Raw genomic sequence first — 22,037 nt, forward strand, 5'->3', positions numbered from 1 at the left:
CCCTACTGCGTGCTTGCTTTTCCCACCTCTGACCACGGAGGTAGTGTCACTGTCACCGACATCTGTCTCAGTGTTACACCGATATTGGTAACCCAGCGAAATATGTGATAATATGTGATAATCTAAAAGTACCAATAAGTATCAGCATCAAAATGTACTTAAAGTACCAAAAGTAAAAGTACTCATTGTGCAGAATGTCCCATTTCACAAGTTCAAAATGTATCAAAAATATTTTGAAAATAGCACATCTACGAGCTCATATTGTGAGCTTGTAGATCTGCTATTTTCAAATGGCTGAAATATATATAGGGCTGAAGTGGCTAGTGTCTTTTGTAATGATAATCCAAATCTACAAAGTAACTAGTAACTAAAGTTTTCAAATAATTGTAGTGGATTAAAAGTATAACATTTGGCTTTGAGATGTAAATACTCAATAATTGAAAAAAGGTAAAAAATAAAATAAAATAAAAAAGAATACCTCACATTTTACTTGAGTACAGTACTTGAGTAAATGTACTTAGTTACTTTACACCACTGACTGTAAGATATGACACTCATTGCTCACATTTGCACCATACCCTCGCGTGTGCATGTGATAGTGTGAGAGATGGTGGCGTCGCTAATTGATTTCGTCCTCTGGGGGCGTCGTTTCATCATACTAGTGTGTTTTTAACCCCTCTCTTACACCAGCCTTGCAGCAGTCGGAGTTCACAGCCCCGAGAGAGAGAGAGAGAGAGAGAGAGAGAGAGAGAGAGGGGGGGGGGGAGGGAGGGAGGGGGAGAGAGAGAGAGAGAGAGAGAGAGAGAGAGAGAGAGAGAGAGAGAGGGGGGGGGGGGGGGGTAGGAAGAGAGGGCGGCTAGATAGAGGGAGGGAAAGATCAAGAGCAAGGAGGGGAGGGATAAACCACAAAAGGGAGTGACAGGGCGCATTGTATTTAGAGACCCAGGGAGGTCCTCAATACCTTTCACCCATACTGAACACACTTTTATTTGGTTTATTTGACACACCTTCAGCAGGCAGCAAACCAGTTTTACTGGTTTTCCTTCTTTTTTTTAATAAATGTAGAATTTGCATACAGATGTGAGGGACTTTATTTAATTGACTATATACATATTTTTTTATATTTTATTTTAAACAAAAATCCTCTCTCTCACACTTATGCCAGTGTGCCAGAAGTTTTCGCCGGCTCGGCGAGGAAAGTGTGCCAGTGACCCTCCCCTGTGTCAATGTTGGCACCCTAAGGTTGCCTACCCCTGGACTACAGTATACTGTAGGCTAGGATCAATGCCAGTAGTATCAAAAATTTTGATACTAGGATACTTATTCATCAAGTTCTCTATTTTTTCTCTGAAAATGAATGTGCCCAGCAGAAAACAAGTATTTTTCTGCTACTGTAGGCTTACTAGGCTACTGCTGAATAATTTGCTATTAAACTATCTTTTTTGTATCTCTGACAATGTTACACCAGGCAAATTTGTCCTAGCATGTATTGTTGATCTAAAGACAAAGTATTTGGATAGAAATCACATCCTAACTCTGGCTGTGATTCACTTTGTGATGTTGGGTTGGGTTACCCATGTACCACACCCATGTACACCTGCAATAAACTATATTTATTTATTTATCTACCTAACACTGCTATACCAGCCCTTACAGTCTATAGTGTACATTGTATATTCTTACCGGTATGCTAATTAATATAGGCACGTACTAATGTAATGCATGTATTAATAATAATAATGAATTACATTTTTATTGCGCTTTTCTAAATACTCACTTACTCAAAGCGCTTTACAATGGTTCATTCATTCATACATACATCATTGTCTGTAACATGTATATTGTATGTCATAATATCATAGTGTACATTATATATATCCATTTATATTTCTATAGTGTACATTGTATATTGCATATGAATAGTTTCTCATTATTTTGACTTATACCTTTATATCTTTATATTGTTGCTTATCTTGTATTTTGGGTCCATAGCTGTAAATAATGCGGCTGTGTCTATGCTGTTGTTATTCAGTATAGACCAAAGCACCACCCTCACAAAGACAAATTCCTTGTATGTGCAATGATACTTGTCAATTAAAAGAATTCTGATTGATATGCTGACATATGAACCATAACTGTTGGAACAGTGCCAGGAACAGGTAGGTTAGATATATTACATTGGGGCAGTGTATACATGAATCCATTAAGACCTGGAACGCATCTGTGTCACGTTTTGATTTGAGCTAAAAAGCATTATTTTACACTTTGGCTATTCAAAAATAGCAGATCTACAAGCTCATAGTGCGGCACCGAGTGCCGCGCTACGAGCTTGCAGATCTGCTATTTCTGAAAATTTGTGAAAATGTGTGCAAATCTTATATATTGTTTTAAAGCGAACATTTTTAACTCTATTCTTTGCTTCTGGAAGTCCCTGGAACAAAATATTTTGAGATGGGGGTTGGCGGCCAAATACATATAATTTTGGGGGTCCTTGACATGAAAAAGTTTGAGAACCACTGACAGCAACATACGTTTTTTCAAAAAAACTGATTTAGAAGACATTTTGTAGAATCGGCTTCAGGTCTTAATGGGTGAATAGATTGATTGGTTATAAAACCGTGTCCATTCCCTGGAGGGGTATTGTCATGTTGTCCTTGAGACAGTTAACTGCTAACTGCGACCTCAGTGCACCTGTTTAGCAGCTAAGGGTAGAAGACTGCGTTATACTTGGCAGCTCCCCTGTGTGAACATGTGCAGCTGTTTGAATAGAAAGTAGGGCAGTTATAAGAGCATGCAGGTTCCACAAAACTATTTTCTGAGTAACTGCAGCTTTAGAAGAAATACGTGTTATGTGACCTGGGAAAGGGGAATAAGTTGTGATTTCAGAAATAGGAAATAAACTGAAGCACAATGAGTGTTATAAAGGGGAATCCGAAACGCAAAAAAAGACTGACTAAACCATTCCCTGCTCTATACATCTTTCTGATTCCCTGGGATCAAGTTGGCTGTGAAGTATTTGTTTCTGTTCCAAGCAGAAAGAAGAGAAACAAGATAATTCTCAATTTTCCATCCATCAAGCCCCCAATCACGTAAATATCACAGGATAAAACAAAATCCGCAATCACAATTATTGGCAAGCAAACATGACAGTGACAGACTCTATGAACTGTTATGGTGTGATACAAAACTTTATTTATTTTTGATAGCAGCACCTAATAACGAATGCCATTTGCTACAGACCGTTCTACAGGTAGATTCAGCTACATGACAGAGCTATGACAGGCTGTCTACATAGTTTGAGATGTCTCTCAATAATGACAGAAATATGCCTTATTCACAGTGCAGAAAGACAATCGAAAAATCTATGATGAAAGTGAATTAATTAGACAAAGATTTAAATAATTTTTAACAAAGATTTTTATATTCCTCAATGCAAACTGACAGTAAAAATAGAAATTAAGACAAACGGCATGAATGCCAATGGAAAATAACATTTTGGTCAGAGCATAATTATGTACGATAAGTGTTTAAATTGTCGCAAGAAAAAACATATAACACTTTGTTCTTTTCCAATTCCCAGCCTGTCATATAGCTCTATCACCATCTACCCATAGTAGCCTTCTAGTAGTATACACACCACTGCTCTTTTGTTCACACATAGAAAATATATATACAATTCAAATAGTTGAAACCATCAATATGAAAAACAGCAATAAATTACATTACTGGGTCAGTGTATAAGGCATACAAAAAACAACATTCCATACAATGAGGTTAATAGAATTACAAAAGTGTCGACATCAGTGCATCAGTGCTATTACAAAGACAAACAGCAGAAACTATGGGATTTTCTTTTTTGCCTTAAAATGTAATGATTCTTATTTTTTTACTTTCACTACGTACACAGTTACTGCTGTTTGGCTTGGAAGCGCATATATGCTTCAGACCATATTCGCCACGTGTTGAGGTACAAAGTTGTTTACTTGACATCAAACAACCATTAAGCCTATAAAAACAATGTCCCTGTTGCATTGCAACCAATTGAAAGTTCTCATAAAAAAAACAACGAAATAAATAGTTTTGATGTTTGAGGGTATCAGGGAAGGAAGGCAGAGTTTATTCATTTTGTCGTGCTGTCCAGGTAAGATCGGATCTTCTCCCTGTGTGATTGGCTGAAGCAGTAACCAATGGCCTGCTCCGTCTCCTTGATTCTCCTCCGGTGACGGTCGCGGTCACGAGCCATTTCCTCCCAGTGTCCTTTGCGAGACGCCTCTCGGGCGAATGGCCAGGTTCGCATCACATGCACCTCGACAACATTAGAGAAACGCACCTGAAATACACAGAGGACAAGACAGTACAGATGTTAGAATGAGATCCAGGATCCAGAATCTGAGGGCAGTGTTGCCAACACCATCTATTCAATGCTAATGCATAGACAGCTAAAACATAGTAAACTAAGTGTCAGCAAAGAGTCAGCAAACCTGACTTATCAGTTTTCTCGCTGTATGATGAAACTGGTTGTTAATAAGCTAAAGGTTAGTCACAGAGTACAGTATGCTGCAACAGCCACTAAGTCCTCCTGGAACTCAACTCTCTGCTGACTCTCCACTGTCATATGACCCAGCTTAGTCATGGCGACCGCTGTGTTGCTACCCGACGCTAAACAAGGGTTTGGCAGTACACATAGTGTGTATACGTGCCTTCTAAGGCGAGCGATATCCCTGACCTCACCCATCAGTTACAGTAGCTGATTACAAGTCTGTTTCTCTGAAAAGCTAGGGTTGGGATTTCTGAGATGATAATGGTACAGCATTACGATAATGACTGATGATTATTATTATGATCTTTATTATTATTATAATAATTGTTATGGCGGTGACCCTGCCTCTTGCAAAACTCCAAAGGCTCAGGTTTATACAAGAGTAAAATTTTACACCTGTTTTATGCCAATTGAACAAGCCCTCAAGTTTCATTTTGTCGTGTGTTTTTTTGTGTAATGACCTTTTTGTGAGTTGTCCTGGTCTTGCTGTCTTGCCTCTCCCCTGCAGAATATCCAGATGTTTGTCCAGGTCTTCTCCAGGGCACCAGAGTAGTGTCTCTGTGTTGGTGGGTCTTCCTCGGCCTCTCAAGCAGGACAGGCTTGGTGGCTGTTGATTTTGTGGGGCTCGCCCTCTCTTCTTTACACTGCTTATCTAGGGAAGATGCACTTTGTGTGGGATGTTTATCTGGGTGTCCTCCAACGTAGAGCTCAGGTGAGAGTATGGTGGCAGGTGAGGTGTGGAGGCAGGCCTGGAAGTTTAGGGGGTGATAAGGGTCATTGTTTTGGCTGAGGGACCTCCACAGTTGCTCCTCTTCATCTTCTGACAATGAAGGAGACACGCTGCTCTTTTTCTTCTCCGAAGCAACTAGCTTAGAGGAAGGTATAGAGGGGATTGGGGCGAGTTGGGTTCCCTTGGGGGGAGATGGTGGTAGCTCTTTAGCAGTTTGGGGGTCTGGGTTGGTGACTTTGCAGGCAGTGAAGCACATGGGGTTGTAAGGGTCCGCAGGGCTGCTGAAAAACTCCCAGAGGCTCTCACTCTCCTCACGGTCCAGTTCGACACACTGGGACCCCTCGGAGCTGCCCCAGCTGCTTTCACTGTCTGATCGACTGAACCAGAACTTCAGGCCATGGGGACCCTGTACCTCATCACTGGGCAAGACACCTTCTGGGTCACTGCTGCTGTCCCTTGTTTCCTTCATAGTTTTCCCCATGTTGGTGGTGTTTGTGGAAGTGCAGGCAGAGAAAAATAAGGGGTTGTATGGGTCACTGGATCTGGAGAGGGACTCCCAAAGCGCACTATCAAACTCAACTAAGGTTTGGTCCTCCTCGCTGCTCCAATGTGTACTCTTTTCCTCTTCAGAGGTGTCCTGTTTGGCATCTTTACAATAGGTGTCATCTACAGAAGTGCCTTCACACCCCGAAACAAAGAAGTTCCAATCACCCGGGAAACCCATCTTCCAGCTGGGGTGGTTTCCGATGAAAATACCGTCTTCTGTACCTGTGGTTCTTGACACAAAGTCGTCCACCAGCCCGCAGCAGAGATCGTCAGCGCGTAAACTGGATAGCAGCGCCTCGGCCGTGGAACCGCCAGCGAACGGGTCGCCAACCTCGGCGCAGAAATTGGAGAGTGGATTAGAACCGCCGACCATGACTCCGCTCTCACCGTCAAACAGAGAGGAGAAAAGGAAAGACTCTGTCGGGTTCGTCGCCGTACTCATGTGCTGGACGTGTTGGCCTGTCTCGTCCGTGATTCTCAGATGGACCTCGAACCTGAACATCTGGAAAACTAGAAAATATGTGAGATGTGAGAATCGGTGTCATAAAAACAGTTAAATAATACTTATTATACTTATAAGTACTTTGAGTGGACAAGAGGCATTCTATGAGTGCATATAAAGTCAAAGTGGTTCAGTGGTACTTCCTACTAGACATTTTCATGACACGGAAGGACCCCCAAATTGCTGCGTATTACAGGCTGTGGACGTTCAGGGAAATATGAAAATGCTAATATGTGATTGAGTAATGTCGTTCAATGTAATTGTCACTAAACATTAGGAATGTTCTGACCCCCCCCCCCCCCTACCTGCATTCAGTCTTGTCACCCATCCCTTAACTGTATGCACACCACCCCCATAAGGGAACATTTTACATTTTGATCAATAGATTTATTACAGAATTCTTTTTTTTAAACAGTGGATAGAGTGAAACCTATGATCTTTGAATTCATTCTTATAATTATGTCATAGGGCTAGACTAGGCATTACAATTTTCTCTCTTTGCTGGGGACTCCCTGGAACCCCCCCAAGGACCACTGGGGTTCTCCCGGACCCCAAATTGAAAATCACTTGGGAGTATGACAGGACTGGGACTTTTGACTGTACAAACCATATCAGTCGGTCGATCGTTAACTCATATCACACATGATGTCACCAAAGCGATTGTCAACACTCTTGAGGGTCACCTTTGGCACCATTAAAGTAAACATAGCCTACAGCCAAATTGAACATGTTAACAAAGTAGCTTGGCCCGCGGTAACGCACACAAAGACATGTTTGTGTTGCTTGGCAAGAATGGCAACAGTCCGGTCCAGTTCCAGACCAGTTGCGTGACTGCTATAATTATTGGCGCAGCTAAATAAAATGATAACATAAAACAAATACTGTTGTCTGTTGTAATCATACTGTCTTAAATGGCGTTTGTAAGTGTTTTATAAAAGCAATATCACAATTGAGATCGTGCCGTTAGCGTTGGGTCAAGACAATAATAATGCATTTTATCGATTTTGATATTTTTGTATCGTAGATACACAAATATCAAAATCGATCAAATAGATCTATAATAATAGTCTGGATCCAAGGCTACTGTTACTGTTATCAGCACCGACCGGGGATTATCTTCGGCTGGATCACAGCCGTGCTGAAGTACAGCACTCCCTCTAGTGTAATGTTGCATTTCCTTGTATTGTATTGTGTTCTCTTGAAATTCAAGGATACATCATCACCTCGGTGATCAAACTACTTAATTAAGCTCTTGCCCTCCTTGACAACACTTTCGGAGCACTTCAGTTGACTCAGCACCTATTCTTTTGTCATAATGATCTTACGGTTATAAAACGTTTGGTTGATTGATTGATTACTTTAGCGGTTTACAAAATAAGCACAGAAGCTACAGTTCTATACAAAGGGATGCTAAAAAGGATTAAACCCAAGAAATTACTATGGCTTGTTTCAATTGGGATCATGTAAATAGTAAAGTATATTAATAGTAAAGTAAGTAGTAACGTCATAGTACTCAAATTATACAATGTAAATACCTGACATGAAGCTGTAGTAGATGACCTGAACCAACAGGCAGAGTTGTTCCCACAGCCCTATGAGGATCTGTTTGGTCCAAGGTAGAAGAGCCATCCCTCCGCTCCCGAACTTCTCCATCGCGGTCCGGTGGTCGGAAACCTCGGACTGAGTAACACCGATCGTTGCCATTTTTGTGTCTTCCTATGGCGATCAATCAGACAAAAACTGGTCTTCACGTATTCTGGTATTCCTCGTCAAAAACAAACAGATTTCGCCACTGCGTCAGTGCCAGGTTTACGATGAAGTGTGGTCGCTTCATTTTTCAGCTAGTTGGGTGGTTTTGGTTGATTTACAGATCGCTCGTCAAAGGTTTTGCTGTATGTTCTCCATGTTTTCTATCGATGTGTTGTCTTCGCTGTATGTAGGAGTAATGACAGAGGATTGCAACACCATCCTAAAATAAACAAGGTTTCGACGTCAGGTACCGCTCTGATTGGCCGAGTTAAGTGTCAGTCACCGGAAGGCCAGCCCATATTAAGAATTAATGACGTCATCACGTGACGCATGGAAAGTGCCCGTAATTTCCCGACATACCCACATGTGGGGATGCCCTATAATATACTATTATTAAGTATTAATCAGGCCCAACTAGAAAGTGAATGACTTGTAACCATGTAGAGAACTGAAAGAGCAAATATGGCAGGCCTATGATCCATTGTTTTCATTATCAGACCAGTGTCTTTCAAGTAATCTTCCAACCTGTGTTAATTTTGACAGCAAAATTTGATTTAGTCTTTTGAATAACACCATTTAGTTGGTCCTATTTTAGTCTTCTGAAATTGTTTAGTCTTAGTCTAGTGTCTCAGTCGACTAAATGTCAAAATCTTAGTATTTTAGTCTTAGTAAAAAACAATTACACTGCAGCAAATTCTGATTAGTCCTTTGAATAATACCGCTTAGTTTGTCATATTTTAGTCTTCTGAAAATGTTTAGTCTTAGTCGACTAAATATCAAAACCTTGGTCTTTTAGTCTTAGTCAACAAAATTAACACTGCTTCCAACCCAGTTTTCTACTCTACATTGCCCTGCCTTTGAGTAGTTTCTGGTAGACAGGCATGGGTACGGTTTTCACCCACACCCACACACTCCCCCCCCCCCCCTTCATTCTGTAATAATACCATGACAAACAAGATGCATTTTTTAAATGTGCGTTGAAATTAAAAATGACAATAGTAACATGACAAACAATTGAAGATGCATTTTCAAAATGTACCTTAACAAAATATGCAGTGGGGTTGACCTTTATGCTTCATTCCAGATACATATGTGTCTTGCCGGAAGGTTTGTGTTGTTTGAGTTGACTTAAGTGCTACAGAACATAAAGCTTGAAAATAGAAATTGCTACAAATAATTTAAGACATGAGAACATTTTCCAATCTGAAATCTTTTTTTATTAAACCAAAGTCATTTTTTATGCCACCAATGCAGAGGCTGTAGAGGACTCGCTGTAGAAGAGGGGAAAAGAAAAAACATATACAGGGTTAATGTAACAAGGACACCAACTCAGTGACAGCACAAGGCCTGGAAATCACTTTGCATTTCAATTTCCAAAGCAAATATTGAACACACCCATTTAGTCACCATTCATACCCAACCTCAATTACACCATGTAATGAAAGCAAGAGAGCAAAATAATCACACCACTGAATAAATGTAAAGTTTAACAATCATTTATGTCAGTGAACGCTAAATGTTTTCTATTGTATAAATGTACATTTGCTTTTGTGTGAAGGTGACTGGCAGATGTGGCACCAGGTAGCCGCTCTGCTAATTAACCTCCAGTGTTCTCTGGCACAACAGAAATATCACAGCTCTAAAAAGGGAAGAGCAAGACAACTACTGTGCTGTATAGTCCATGGATTTTATGCATGCAATTTAGGCATTTAGCCGATGCTTTTATCTAGAGTGACATACAATAGACCGGTAACAAACAGAATGCAGAGAGAACAATGTAGTGCCTCAAGAAACTAGGATACCAGGTAAACAATGATCCTAGCATACGTCTAAACAACATGACATCTAAATAACATTCTGTACAATGAAACTATAGGATAACAGATAACAGGAGACCACTAGTCACTGTTGGGGACATGTTTAGCAGTTATGGTTAATTTATCAGTGTTTCTAGTTGGGACACCACAGAAAGTTACATATTTCACAATACACATTTTTCATTCACCCGTCTTTTAAAATCAGGGGAAATAAGTAACAATTTGGCCAGAATGTGACATCTTACAGCGGTGATCATCATCTCCAAAATATGTTCACAAATATGCAAATGACAATTTGTGTTTGCTTAAGGGTAATATAAAATGAAGGATCCAATACGTACTACTTCCAGTTAGGAGCCAGAACTCTCTTGGTTTTGTAGTAACGAGCCAGTCGGTGGATTCTGCTTTCGGTGAGAATGAGCCGAAATTTGGCATCTTTATCCTGTGAAAAACAGGAATACACATCTAACAGTTAACACTGATAATTAAATGCAAAGCAAGCTCTTTAGATCATTAGATGAACAGTCAACATGTGATCAAATGTGCAATAAACTTCTGGAATAATCTATACTAATTGTGATTACACCATTTAATGAAATAAATATATCTTTTTATTAATCAGCTGCTGTTTGTCACCAAGACAAGCAGGACATCATGAATGCCCTCCAACATTGAAACGAACATTAAGTTGGCGGTATACTTGAAACAAATGCCAAGTTGCCAGGATTCAAACTGCAGTTGGACACAGCATCACATCTGTGTGTTTAAGCAAGTGAGCAGGATATTTTATTTAACCTTGCTTTAATTTCGTCCCCACTGTTACATCAGTGAAAGCTACATTTGTTAAGTTTATAAAGCTATAATTATATGTTTGAAGGTGACTGGCAAAGGTGGCACGACGCCACTCTGCTAATTAACCTCCAATGTTTCTCTGGCACAACAGAAATATCACAGCTCTTACATTGAAAGAGCAAGACAATGACTGTGCTGTGCTGTATAGTCCACGTATTGTATGCATTCAACCAATGTGCAAAGGTTTACACAAAACAAAAAGTTCATCGGTCACATGAAGTGAAAACAAATGACTCACCGTTTTCACATTGTAATCATTTGAGATAAGCTGTTTACACCATACGCCCTCAAACATTTAAACTTGCCTCGACTGTCTTAATGAACCGCCTAACAGAACATCCTAATGTTAGCGGTATACTTGAAACAAATGCTAAGTTGCCAGGATTCAAACTGCAGTTGGACACAGCATCACATCCATGTGTTTAAGCTCCATTCCAGTGTGGCAATATGAAGCAAGCCAGAAACATTCACGTTTCCAAATGCATACCGGTGGGCCTGTGCAAACTACAATGGTCATAGATGCAGTGCTTAATTTTATTATTCATTGTTTTCCTGAACTCTCCACATGTGTTCATAGTCTGAGTATTGACAAAACTAAAAGTGTTTGTTTTTTTGTTTTACTTCCGTGTTGTGTAAATATACAGTTGGTAGCTAATATATGGTGATGTTTGTACCTTCCTATTTCTCTCCAGATGCTTCCTGATAGCCACCGCCTTCTTAATGAGGTGGTACAGGTCCTCGGGGAGATCAGGAGCGAGGCCCTTTGACTTCAGGATCCTGAGGATTTTGTTTCCGGTGACAAAACGCACCTGGGCCACACCGTGGCTGTCCCTCAGAATCACACCTAGATTCACAAGAGGTTGAACATGGTCAAAATATATCTAGATGAGTTTTTAACATATCTAGAGGACTAGAAAACACCAAGTCAGTGATCGCTACACTAGGCCTGGGAATCCCTTTCCATTCCAATTTCCAAAGGTCTAATACATCCATTTACCAGTGGGCTTCATGGCTATACTCATCAATACAAAACAAGTGAGCAGAATATTTTACTGAACCTAGCTTTCATTTCATCCCCACAGTTACATCAGTGAACACTACATTTGTCAAGTTCATAAAGTTATAATTGTATGCTTGATTCTGTGTGAAGGTGACTGGCAAAGGTGGCACCAGGTCGCCACTCTGCTAATTAACCTCCAATGTTTCTCTGGCACAACAGAAATATCACAGCTCTTACATTGAAAGAGCAAGACAATGACTGTGCTGTGCTGTATTGTCCATGTATTGTATGCATTCAACCAATGTGCAATGGTTTACACAAAACAAAAAGTTTCTTTCACATGAAGTGTATACAAATTACACTACTGTTGTAGAAATTTTAACCATTTGAGGAAAGCTGTTTACACCATACGCCTGATTTGTACTTATTCACAGGCCAGTGTATCACACCAGAAATAGCAGATCTTCAAGCTCACAATACATCACACTATTACACAAGAGCTTGTAGAGCGGCTATTTCTGGTGCAAGACACAATGTGCAATCCAGTATAACTCAGGCTTTATGGCACATTAAATGAGTTTAGGTTTTATTTTATTTTGATTAATGCTTTCACTTTTGTATCACATTTATAAGGGATAGTGACATGTGATGCAGCTAACTGTTAACAGTTGCAACCATTACACTGAACCATTTTCCTTACTCGGGCAATTGCATAGTCTTAAAATGACACTGGTGGTCTGGAATGTTTAGCCTCTTGGCCATGTTTACCAAAGAATACCTTTTGATTTGAGGAAGCCATTTGTTTCAGTTCATTTCAGTACAGAGTGAAAATCAACTTGCAGAGACAGGTATATTGCTCGATATGGGTAATCCAACACTAAGTTAACTGTGGTTATATTTTGTCAGTTTGGATTTAATTGATTTAATAATACCAGGGGAGGTTGATTGAGCTTAATTCTAACTTTAATTAACCATTCAATTATGGCCGGCCAACATTGACTAAATTATTCAGTAATACTGTAACTATACAAAATGTTTTGTGTGGAATATAGCCAGAGATGCAAATGCACCACATACCTTAAGTAAATCCAAAAATAATGAATGACATGTTCAATTTAAACTAATGATTATAGAACAGTAATCATTGAACATGTTACATTTGATTATTTATTTCACACAGCTCAGAGCTTTGTTCCATGGTCTTATGTGTAAATCTAAACTGAAATTTGCTTTAGTTTTTTTAAGAAGCTGGGAACACCCAAAGCACCAATGTTGTATTTCTGTACACAACCGTATGTAGAAAAACACTTACCAATCTGAGATGGGGTCAGGCCTTTCTTGGCCAGCTTGAAGATCTGCTCTTTGACGTCATCAGATGTCAGTTTCAGCCACTGAAAAGTAGGTTTCAAAATTCACCACTGACCAAACGAGTAGATTTATGTGTGCTTCCATGTGTTTAGTGTGGTATAATATACTCACGGTAGGAACACTGCGGCGGTACGGTAAGGCCGACTGGGACAAGCCCTTTCTGTAAAACAAATAAATAACGTTAGCTAAATGCCGCAGTCACATTAACATCATCAAAGTTAACTTTACTTGTTTGTTTAGACAGGACATCGCATATTAATGAACATTACATAGCAATGCATCGTAAATACATCGGATTTGGCAAAGACGCTAATTTACATCCGCAGTCTACACAGAAAACATGAAAACAAAAGACAAGACAGTGGAGTACATATTACACAATGAAAAAGGCCATAAATACACGAACATGGTACAAAGCATATCTAATGAAGGCTAAGACTAAATCAAGTTACACGTTGGCTCGTGTAGTATTGCACTGGGAAGTTAGCAGCGTTTTAGAGGGCAATATATATGTGTATACTAAAGTGAGTGGTGTATAAAGTATAGTATTGAATAAAGCAGGGGTCTTCAACAGGGGGTCCACAGAGTTACTACAGGGGGTCCAACAAATCTTTGTGATACGATTTTACTTTTATCTTAACCACTTGAACACTAGCATCCCTTTTCTGATGAGAACTTTAGCCAAAAATAGCCGATCAACAAGCTCACAACTGCGAGGCGTTGTGAGCTTGTAGAACAAAAACAAGTTTAATGTAAAACACAACATAGGGGGTCCCTGCTTCATCTCTCTCAGCTAGGGGGTCCTTGGGCTGAAAACGTTTAAGACCCCTGGTCCTAGGGTTTTGTTTGGACTTTAAGCTGCATGGGGACGAGTGGTGTGGTGGGCCACCTACACTAGCATCGATATACCTAACCAACGGATGCCATCATTATTATAACTACGCTATTCGTCGATAAAAGCACAACTGACCACTTACAACGACACCTCAAACATTAAGGGGAATGACAAAACGACTTGAGTTTGGACATAGTGTAATAAAGAGAGCTGGATGTCACTGTGGGAGAAGAGCCACTTAGCATCTCTAAGCTAACACCGACTGGAAGTCAGCCATGTAAGTGAAGACGCCAAAGCCCCGGACTGAGCGTTCACTTCGGATAAAACCTATTTTCCTGCTTTTAGGTCGAATTGGAGAGCTGGAAACGACGGCCGAATGTTCTTAAGAGGTTTATAATGCGTTATCTCTCGCCAAAAACTACTTTAACCGGTGAAATATCACCTTTATGTGACAAAAACGAAAGCCTACCCGGGAGCGTGCATGCGACCCATGATGGCGGTAGAGGAAGAGAGGCCGCACACGCGACGGAAAAGGGTCTTGTGCGCCTGCGTGGGAGGAAATGACGTTGGCTCGCGCAGGCTGCTGATCCGGTCTAGGGCGGATACGGAAACTGTGTGGGCTAATATATCAGTGGTGTAAAGTAACTGAGTACATTTACTCAAGTACTGTACGTAAGTACAATATTGAGTTGTTGTTTTTGACTTGACTGGAGTACTTTTACTTCTACTCCACTACATCTGAGAGGCAAATATTATACTTTTACTCCACTACGGTTATTTGAAAACTTTTACTAGTTACTTTGTAGATTTGGATTATTATTACAAAACATACATTAACCACTTCAGTCCTACATACATTTCGGCCATTTGAAAATAGCCAAGCTTACAATGCGTCGCGAATGCGATCCGACGTATTGAATACATAATGATGAATTTCTACTTTTCGTACCTCGTACATTTTGATACCAACACTTTTGTACTTTTACTCAAGTACATTTTGAATCCTGGACTTTTATTTGTATAGAGTATTTCTACATTGCAATATTGATACTTTTACTCAAGTTAAACATTTTAGTACTTTTTCCACCACTGTGTGTGTGTGTGTGTGTGTGTGTGTGTGTGTGTGTGTGTGTGTGCGCGCGCGCGTTTCTACTCATATTATATTAGGATAATATAATGAAGGTGAGCCTGAAATGCCATAGAATACACTGGATAAATAATCCCTTCTATTTTTGGCAAGAAAATAGAGACATCTCTGTGCATCTAGACCAGTGGTTCTCAAACTTTTTCATGTCAAGGACCCCCAAATTGACACTTATTAGCATGCAGACCCCCATTTCAAAAGATATGCCAGGGACCCCCATAAGATATTTTTTTGTTTACGGCTCTAGCAGTGATTCTCAACCATTTTAATTTCAAGGACCCCCAGTTTGACATGCATTAGGCTACAGACCCCCATTTAATGGCATTTCTATCACTTGGACCGCAATTTATATTGTACAAACCAGCGGTCATTGTGTGCTCAGCTGAGAGCTGGTATCCTGCCTCTTGCTATTGATCAGACGTTGGAGTGGTTGTTTAATTATGAGGTATTTAAGACGGCACATTTTGTTTCTAGTGTCTGGAGTAGAAGACAATCTCATCTCTTCAAATAGGTTCTTGTCCGGACCTCTGTTAAGATGTGAGGTAACAGGCCCAATGTTGTATTTTAAGTTGTATTTATGTAATCTGCCATGGGCAGGAAGCTTGAGTGTTTTAGTTTGTTATTTGTTTGTTTATTGTTTTGAATTATTATGTTGGTTCATCGTTTGTTAAATTAAATGCTAGTGTCCTGTAAGTCCATATGGGCTGAGCTTCCTTTGGAAGCATGACACTTTAATAAAGAAAAAAATCAATCAATCAATGTACAATCTATGTCAATTTAACTCTGAGAGTGTACAAATGTGTCCATTTGTACACTCTCAGAGTTACAGACCCATAAGGGGCCATTTGGTGCCTAATCTATCATTTAGCTGGGGACCCCCTGGAACTCCCTCAGGGACCCCTGGGGGTCCCCGGACCCCACTTTGAGAACCAATGGTTTAGATCACATGACGAGAAAGGTTTACAGTCAGAATGGGGAAGTTGTGTCAACTTGTGTGTGAAGTTCAGTGGTGTTAAGTAACTAAGTACATTTACTCAAGTACTGTACTTATAAGTACAATTTTGAGGTATTTTGTTTTATTTTACTGCAGTATTTCCAATTTTCAGTACTTTTACTTTTACTCCACTACATCTCAGAGGCAAATATCGTACTTTTTACTCCACTACAATTATTTGAAAACTTTAGTTACTTGTTACTCTGTAGATTTTGATTATTATTACACAACTTCAGCCCTATATACATTTCGGCCATTTGAAAATAGCCGATCTACAAGCTCACTGAGCTCTGCTATCTAAAAAAAAAGAAGAAATATTTGGAATATTATTAGTGTGTGTGTGTGTGTGTGTGTGTGTGTGTGTGTGTGTGTGTGTGTGTGTGTGTGTGTGTGTGTGTGTGTGTGTGTGTGTATATATAAATAAATAAATATATACATATATATATATATAAATCATGATTCATATACTATAAATATTTCATATTGTGTTACTTTTAGACAATTCAATTATGAATACATAAGCATGTGCTCTTGGTCAAATTTAGTTTTAGTCTATGTGGTGCACTAAACCCTAAGACCAGCAGAGGGCAATGCTCCGTAGCAGCAAACAGAATGTTTGTGCACAAGTGGTCATACCTGAAAATAGCTGCTACATCCCCATTTGGTGCATGAGCTCTCTGTTTCAGTGGTTTTCAACCCTTTTCATATCAAGGTCCATTATTTAGTCGGTATTTGAGCCACAGACCACCATTTGATGAGATTTAGCCTCTCAGACCCAAAATGTAGCATTTTTCGTTGTTGTTGAATAAGATTTTGTCCACAATTCCTGTATTGATGTGGTACCATAGGAGAGAGGACAGGCAAACGTTGATCAAAATAACAATTCTTCTACATCCTGATCCTACAATTGTGTAGACTTATTGTTGATTAAGTAATGCAGATGTTTAACCATAATTGAACTCTTGAGAGTGTAAAATGAAACCAAATGGACCCTCTAAGGCCCTCAAGAGTTAAAGATCTACCTAATGAGGGTCCATTTGGTTACCAACTCTCCATCATTTAGTTGGTGACCACCTGGAACCCCCTCAAGGACCACTGGTTGAGAACCACTGCTCTATTTTATCAGAGTTATCCACAGTGTTTTCCAATCAGGTGTCTATTGTCAACGGTCAGGTATCTTTTTATGTATGGAAAATAGCAGTGATTTTCAAACCTTTTCCATCTCTGAATCCAAACTAAGTAAACAGTGGTTTTAGAAGTTTAGACTAAATTAAATTTTGCATTCCTGTTCAATAAGTCTTACTCTACTGTAGTAACACTACACTGATTTCAGTGAAATCAGTGCACTTGATAGTTTCTTCACATTTTTCACTACCACTCCAACCACCCCCCATGCCCACGGCCACCCACTGTAAGTTTGCTTTCTACTGTAAGTTTGATTCCCAAGCCACTGAAATGGAGTTGAATACTTAATTAACTATTTAATCATGTCATTCCATGAAATGGATGCAATATGTAATTTCTGTTTTAAATAATATTACCTCTTAAAACTTCCAAGAAAACATGTTTTCCCACCTCAGGAATAAAAGCCTTTCATTGTCAATTCTGACAGGAGACATCTGATCTGCCCAACATCAAAATTGCTGTATATTAGCTTAGCCTACACTATACATATACAGCAGCATGAAACATATGTTAAGCCTCATATAATATAATAAATGCTGCTGAGAAGTGATCATCTATAGTAAAAAATGTATGTCTTTGTGACTCCTACCATGAAAATCTCCCACAGCCTCTATAATGTTATGATGTTTTAACAATTGAAGGAATGAAGAAGAGTTCTATCCACATATGCATTACGTCGTCATGCTTTGTAAACTTTAAGTCCATCACAGTACATTTTCCACAAGGCTGAGTTTATTGTCATTATCATGTAGCCATCTTTCACATTTCAAAACATACATAAATTGCCCCTGAAATCTCCTTTTTCCCCCCTTCAGAAATATACCTGCATTTGAAAACATTATTTTGCAATTCAGAAATGAATTATCATAATATAGTAACATCTACAGTATAAACCAAGCTAAAAGACGTCTTTGTTCCAAATGGAATATATATATTTAAAACCAGTATTTCCTCACAGGATTGGTATATACAGTCACACTACAAGGGGGCTTACATTATGTATTCGAAGGAGGCGCTAGAGCAGTGGTTCTAAAAGCCTCAGGGTTCCTTGAGGGGAAACGGACCCTTACAGGACTGTAACTCTGAGAGTGTACAAATCGAACTAAATATTTAAGGTTCCATTTATACACAGAGTTATGGGGTCCTTGAAATGTTGAAGTTTGAGAACCACTGTGCTAGAGGAAAGGCCATGGGGTCACTATAAATCAGTAGGGTTCATCCTGCATTCCACACATTGAATTTAGAGATATATTCTGGACAACTGGAACTTTGGCCCAACAGTGTCATCATCATATGTGTTCTCTCTCCTGATTGGAAAACAATTGGTATCTAGCAAAATGTATTTTACATTTTCTAAAGAACTGGAGATATGGGGGGAGACCCATATCTGTTATTTAACAGACAACCTACAAAAACCAGAGTATTTAAAACTTATTTGAACTGGGGAAATATCACACTGCTTTCAACTTCAAATATAATATGATATAATGACGACATTCCATTTCTTCATTTAAATCTAGGCCGAATTTACCTGAATTATTAAGGGTCCAAGCACGTCTTGTTTTTTCAACATACCTCACTCAGGTGCACCCCACAGGACTCAAGCCCACTTAGTGTATGTGGGTTGTATACGGATTGGAATGATTTCTCTTTAAAAGTGCATGAGCAGATAATAAATCACTTCAATATTACAATTTAGGCATTGTAGTAGAGAGACAGTGTAGTAGTGCCTCAAGAAACTAGGATGAAACGTTAATCAAGAACCTAGCATCAGCTTAAACAATATCAAAAATATGAATCTGTATACTGAAACTATAGGATACCAGGTAAAAAAAAAAACGAACCTAGCATCTGTTTAAATAAACTGCTAATCTAAATTACATTATTAATATTGTGGTCTAGAAAAACAAGCCTAAAACAACTAACAAAAACATGAGAACGAATGACCAATATCTTGGTCAATCGCTAGGATCAATGGAGGCAGAAGGTGGCAGGAAGGGGTACAGGGAGAGTGAAGTGCTAGGGGGTGAGGTCGGCGTGTGGAGCGCTGTCCCGAGGTGTGCTAGGGAATGTTCACCTTTCATGCCTTGGCTGATCTGAGTGAGCAGGAGGGGTTGTAGGGTTGGATCAGGCTTTGAAGGTAGAGGGTGCCATATTTCCTTGTAGGCCAACATCAGTGTTTTGTCATCTGTGTGGGCAGCAACTGGGAGCAGGTTGGTTGAAGACCGGACGTGCTGCTGCATTCTGGATCATTTGGAGGGGCTTATGTGATGCATGCCGGGAGGTCAGTAAGGAGGGAGTTACTGTACAGTAGTCAAGTTTTGAGATGACTGAGGAATGGACACTGATGGACCTGACTATTCTGATGATCCACCTGGAGTTTTAAAAAAAGAAAATGGATTACTGGATTGTCTTACTGCAACCTAAATAAAAGCAGCTAGAATGCTTTTACAAAACAAAGAAATTGAGTTTCACCTCTTTCTTCCTGTCCAGCTTAGCGTGGAGACCTGACACATCACTGGTATTGACATGGGATGTATTCAGCAGCTGGAGGGGACAAACACACAACATTGCATTAAGGTGGTGGAGTGGAGGACTGGGGTGATGTGACTAGTTCAGCTTCCTCACAGGGCAGGATGCATCATTTACAGCAGAATAATTACTACAGTGAGTGATTTGTAATAAATCTACTTTCAAAGTGATTGATTGCACACCCGCTCCTGTATGGTCTGATGAGAAAAGTGTCGCTCCTGGTAAAGTCAGACTGGGATTATCTTTCTCGTTGCTGCTGTGTCAAGGCGCATAGTCAGAAACATAACTGCACGCTTTAACTTTTTTGTCTCAATGCTTATAGCAACACAACATGTCGCAGTAGTAAAACAAATAGTGTAGGGCAGGCTATACGTGAACAAACCATCACATGGAGGATGGTCGTTTTCCAGCATGCTTTTTCTACATGCTTGAAAATGTAATGAGATCACATAACCATGAGATGGTTCAATGGCCAGCTCTTTGTAGTTTTTAGACTGAGCCAAGCAATAGACCTGTTAAACCTATACATTGTTATACCTTTCAATCCGGAACAGCATCTGTGTCACATTAGTTGTTGCCATATATACAGTATATAGCAACATTATCACTCTTTTTTTTTATCAGAAAACTTTAGTTAGAAGGCGTTTTAGAATGGCCCCAGGTCTAAATTGGTTAAACCATTGTCTGTCTAACTATAAACCAAGTAAAAAAGGTGAAATTAACCATTCTTTAATCCAAGGGTTCCCAAACTTTTCAGGCCGCGACCCCCCAAAATAATCATATTTGAACAGGGGACCCCCACCTTGACAAGCACTAGGAATTATAGGAAGTTAGTTTGACTCTGTTCCGCAGATAAATATTGTGAAAATAGCAAATCGGCTATTTTCACAATGCGTGCCTCTTTCTTACATAATATTTGACAATTTGGTATTAAAAAAAGGTCTTAAAAGTCCCTAAATTATCACTTTAGAAATGCAAATACACAGTTTGAGAACCACTGCTATAATCGATGGTCGTCATCAAGGGACAACTCCATGTTTGTAGACAGAAATTATCTGTAATAGGCCTGCTGTTCCATTCCAAGACCAAGCTTTTTAGGCCCAGAGGACAGAGAGAGAATTGCTGTAGTGTTCATAACATACTGCAACTCCTACTAATCTTAAGGATTATTTTACAGTGGTTGACTGCCCCTGTCTCCTCTGCGACCCCGTCAGTTAAATCTACGGTATTAAAAGCGACGGGCGGCTGCACCACTCCTCACCTGGTCAGCGGTGCTGTAGGCTACAGCTTCTCCTGGGTGGAGGTCAGCTCAGAGCAGACAAACTGCTCCTCGGTGAGATGTTTCTTTTTTGTCTCCTCTAGCCTGCAGTGTGAACAGAAAAGCTAAATTAGTTAATATACCAGCTAAATGAGTTAATATAGCATCACAAACATTGGCCATTTGAAAATAACCGATCTACAAGCTCTCTGCCCGATCAGAATTTTTAAACATAAATCTTGTATGGGGGTCCTTGGCACAATAGCTTTTCAGATGGGGGGTCTGTTGCCAAATATATCAATTTGGGGGTCCTTGAAATGAATGTTATAAGTTGTTATGCATAGTTATAAATATTTATAACGAGTGTTATGAAGCCTTATAAGTGCATTAAGAATGCATTATAGACCCAGCCTTTAAGTAAAGTGTTACCCCAGTTTCCTTCACAGCAGAGCTCTGTTCTGAACACATCCTAAACAATACTAAAGGAATATTGGCATAATGAGTCAGACAACAGTTTATATAATAGTTCTTACATACTGTACCAGGCTCCATCACTGGTGGTTTCTTTTGGGTCCAGGAGATTCCATTTCATGCTCAAACCTACCAAACCTAGGAGGGGCGTCTACCTTGCACAGGTGTTGTCGTGGCTGGTATCTCCTGCCTGGAATGCTTTGGTTTCTGTAACATGTTTGTTTTAACTATGGATTGTCCTTAGTCTGATCCCTTACCCTTTGAGCTGCTCGGCATGGTGGCACCTGCCAGGAGCTTAGCTCTCTGGGTCACTGGGATAACGCAAGCTCCTCCACCAACGACAAGGTGACAATCCTAGGAGGAGATCCCAATTTAGTCATCGCCAATTCCCAATTTTCCCCAAGTGTCCTTAGGTCCCTGTTGCTGGCACCACAACCACCTCCACAGCTGGAGAGAGGTATAAGCTACTGTGTGCATCCTCCCTTACACACTTGCCAGTAACTTCCGCTGTGCA

At 39.9% G+C, this 22,037-nt stretch overlaps 2 protein-coding genes across 2 annotated transcripts; both read right to left on the reverse strand.

Moving 5' to 3' along the window:
• Positions 1–3,182: 3,182 nt before the first annotated feature.
• Positions 3,183–8,245, reverse strand: LOC311047098 (uncharacterized protein). The gene is made up of 3 exons (XM_084059687.1): positions 7,854–8,245; positions 5,002–6,326; positions 3,183–4,330 (listed from the first exon to the last, which is right to left on the reverse strand). The coding sequence occupies exons 1-3, from the start codon at positions 8,020–8,022 to the stop codon at positions 4,121–4,123; spliced, it is 1,704 nt and encodes a 567-aa protein (XP_083915813.1). The 5' UTR covers positions 8,023–8,245; the 3' UTR covers positions 3,183–4,120.
• Positions 8,246–9,261: 1,016 nt separating this feature from the next.
• Positions 9,262–14,480, reverse strand: LOC311047092 (small ribosomal subunit protein uS15). Its single transcript, XM_084059678.1, has 6 exons — positions 14,409–14,480; positions 13,216–13,264; positions 13,049–13,127; positions 11,411–11,580; positions 10,226–10,326; positions 9,262–9,338 (listed from the first exon to the last, which is right to left on the reverse strand). Exons 1-6 carry the CDS (start codon positions 14,429–14,431, stop codon positions 9,305–9,307), a joined length of 456 nt encoding a protein of 151 aa, XP_083915804.1. The 5' UTR covers positions 14,432–14,480; the 3' UTR covers positions 9,262–9,304.
• Positions 14,481–22,037: the final 7,557 nt, after the last annotated feature.

The sequence above is a fragment of the Gymnoscopelus microlampas genome (genome assembly GCF_963454915.1).
Source record: "Gymnoscopelus microlampas genome assembly, chromosome: 6".
Classification (NCBI taxonomy): domain Eukaryota; kingdom Metazoa; phylum Chordata; class Actinopteri; order Myctophiformes; family Myctophidae; genus Gymnoscopelus; species Gymnoscopelus microlampas.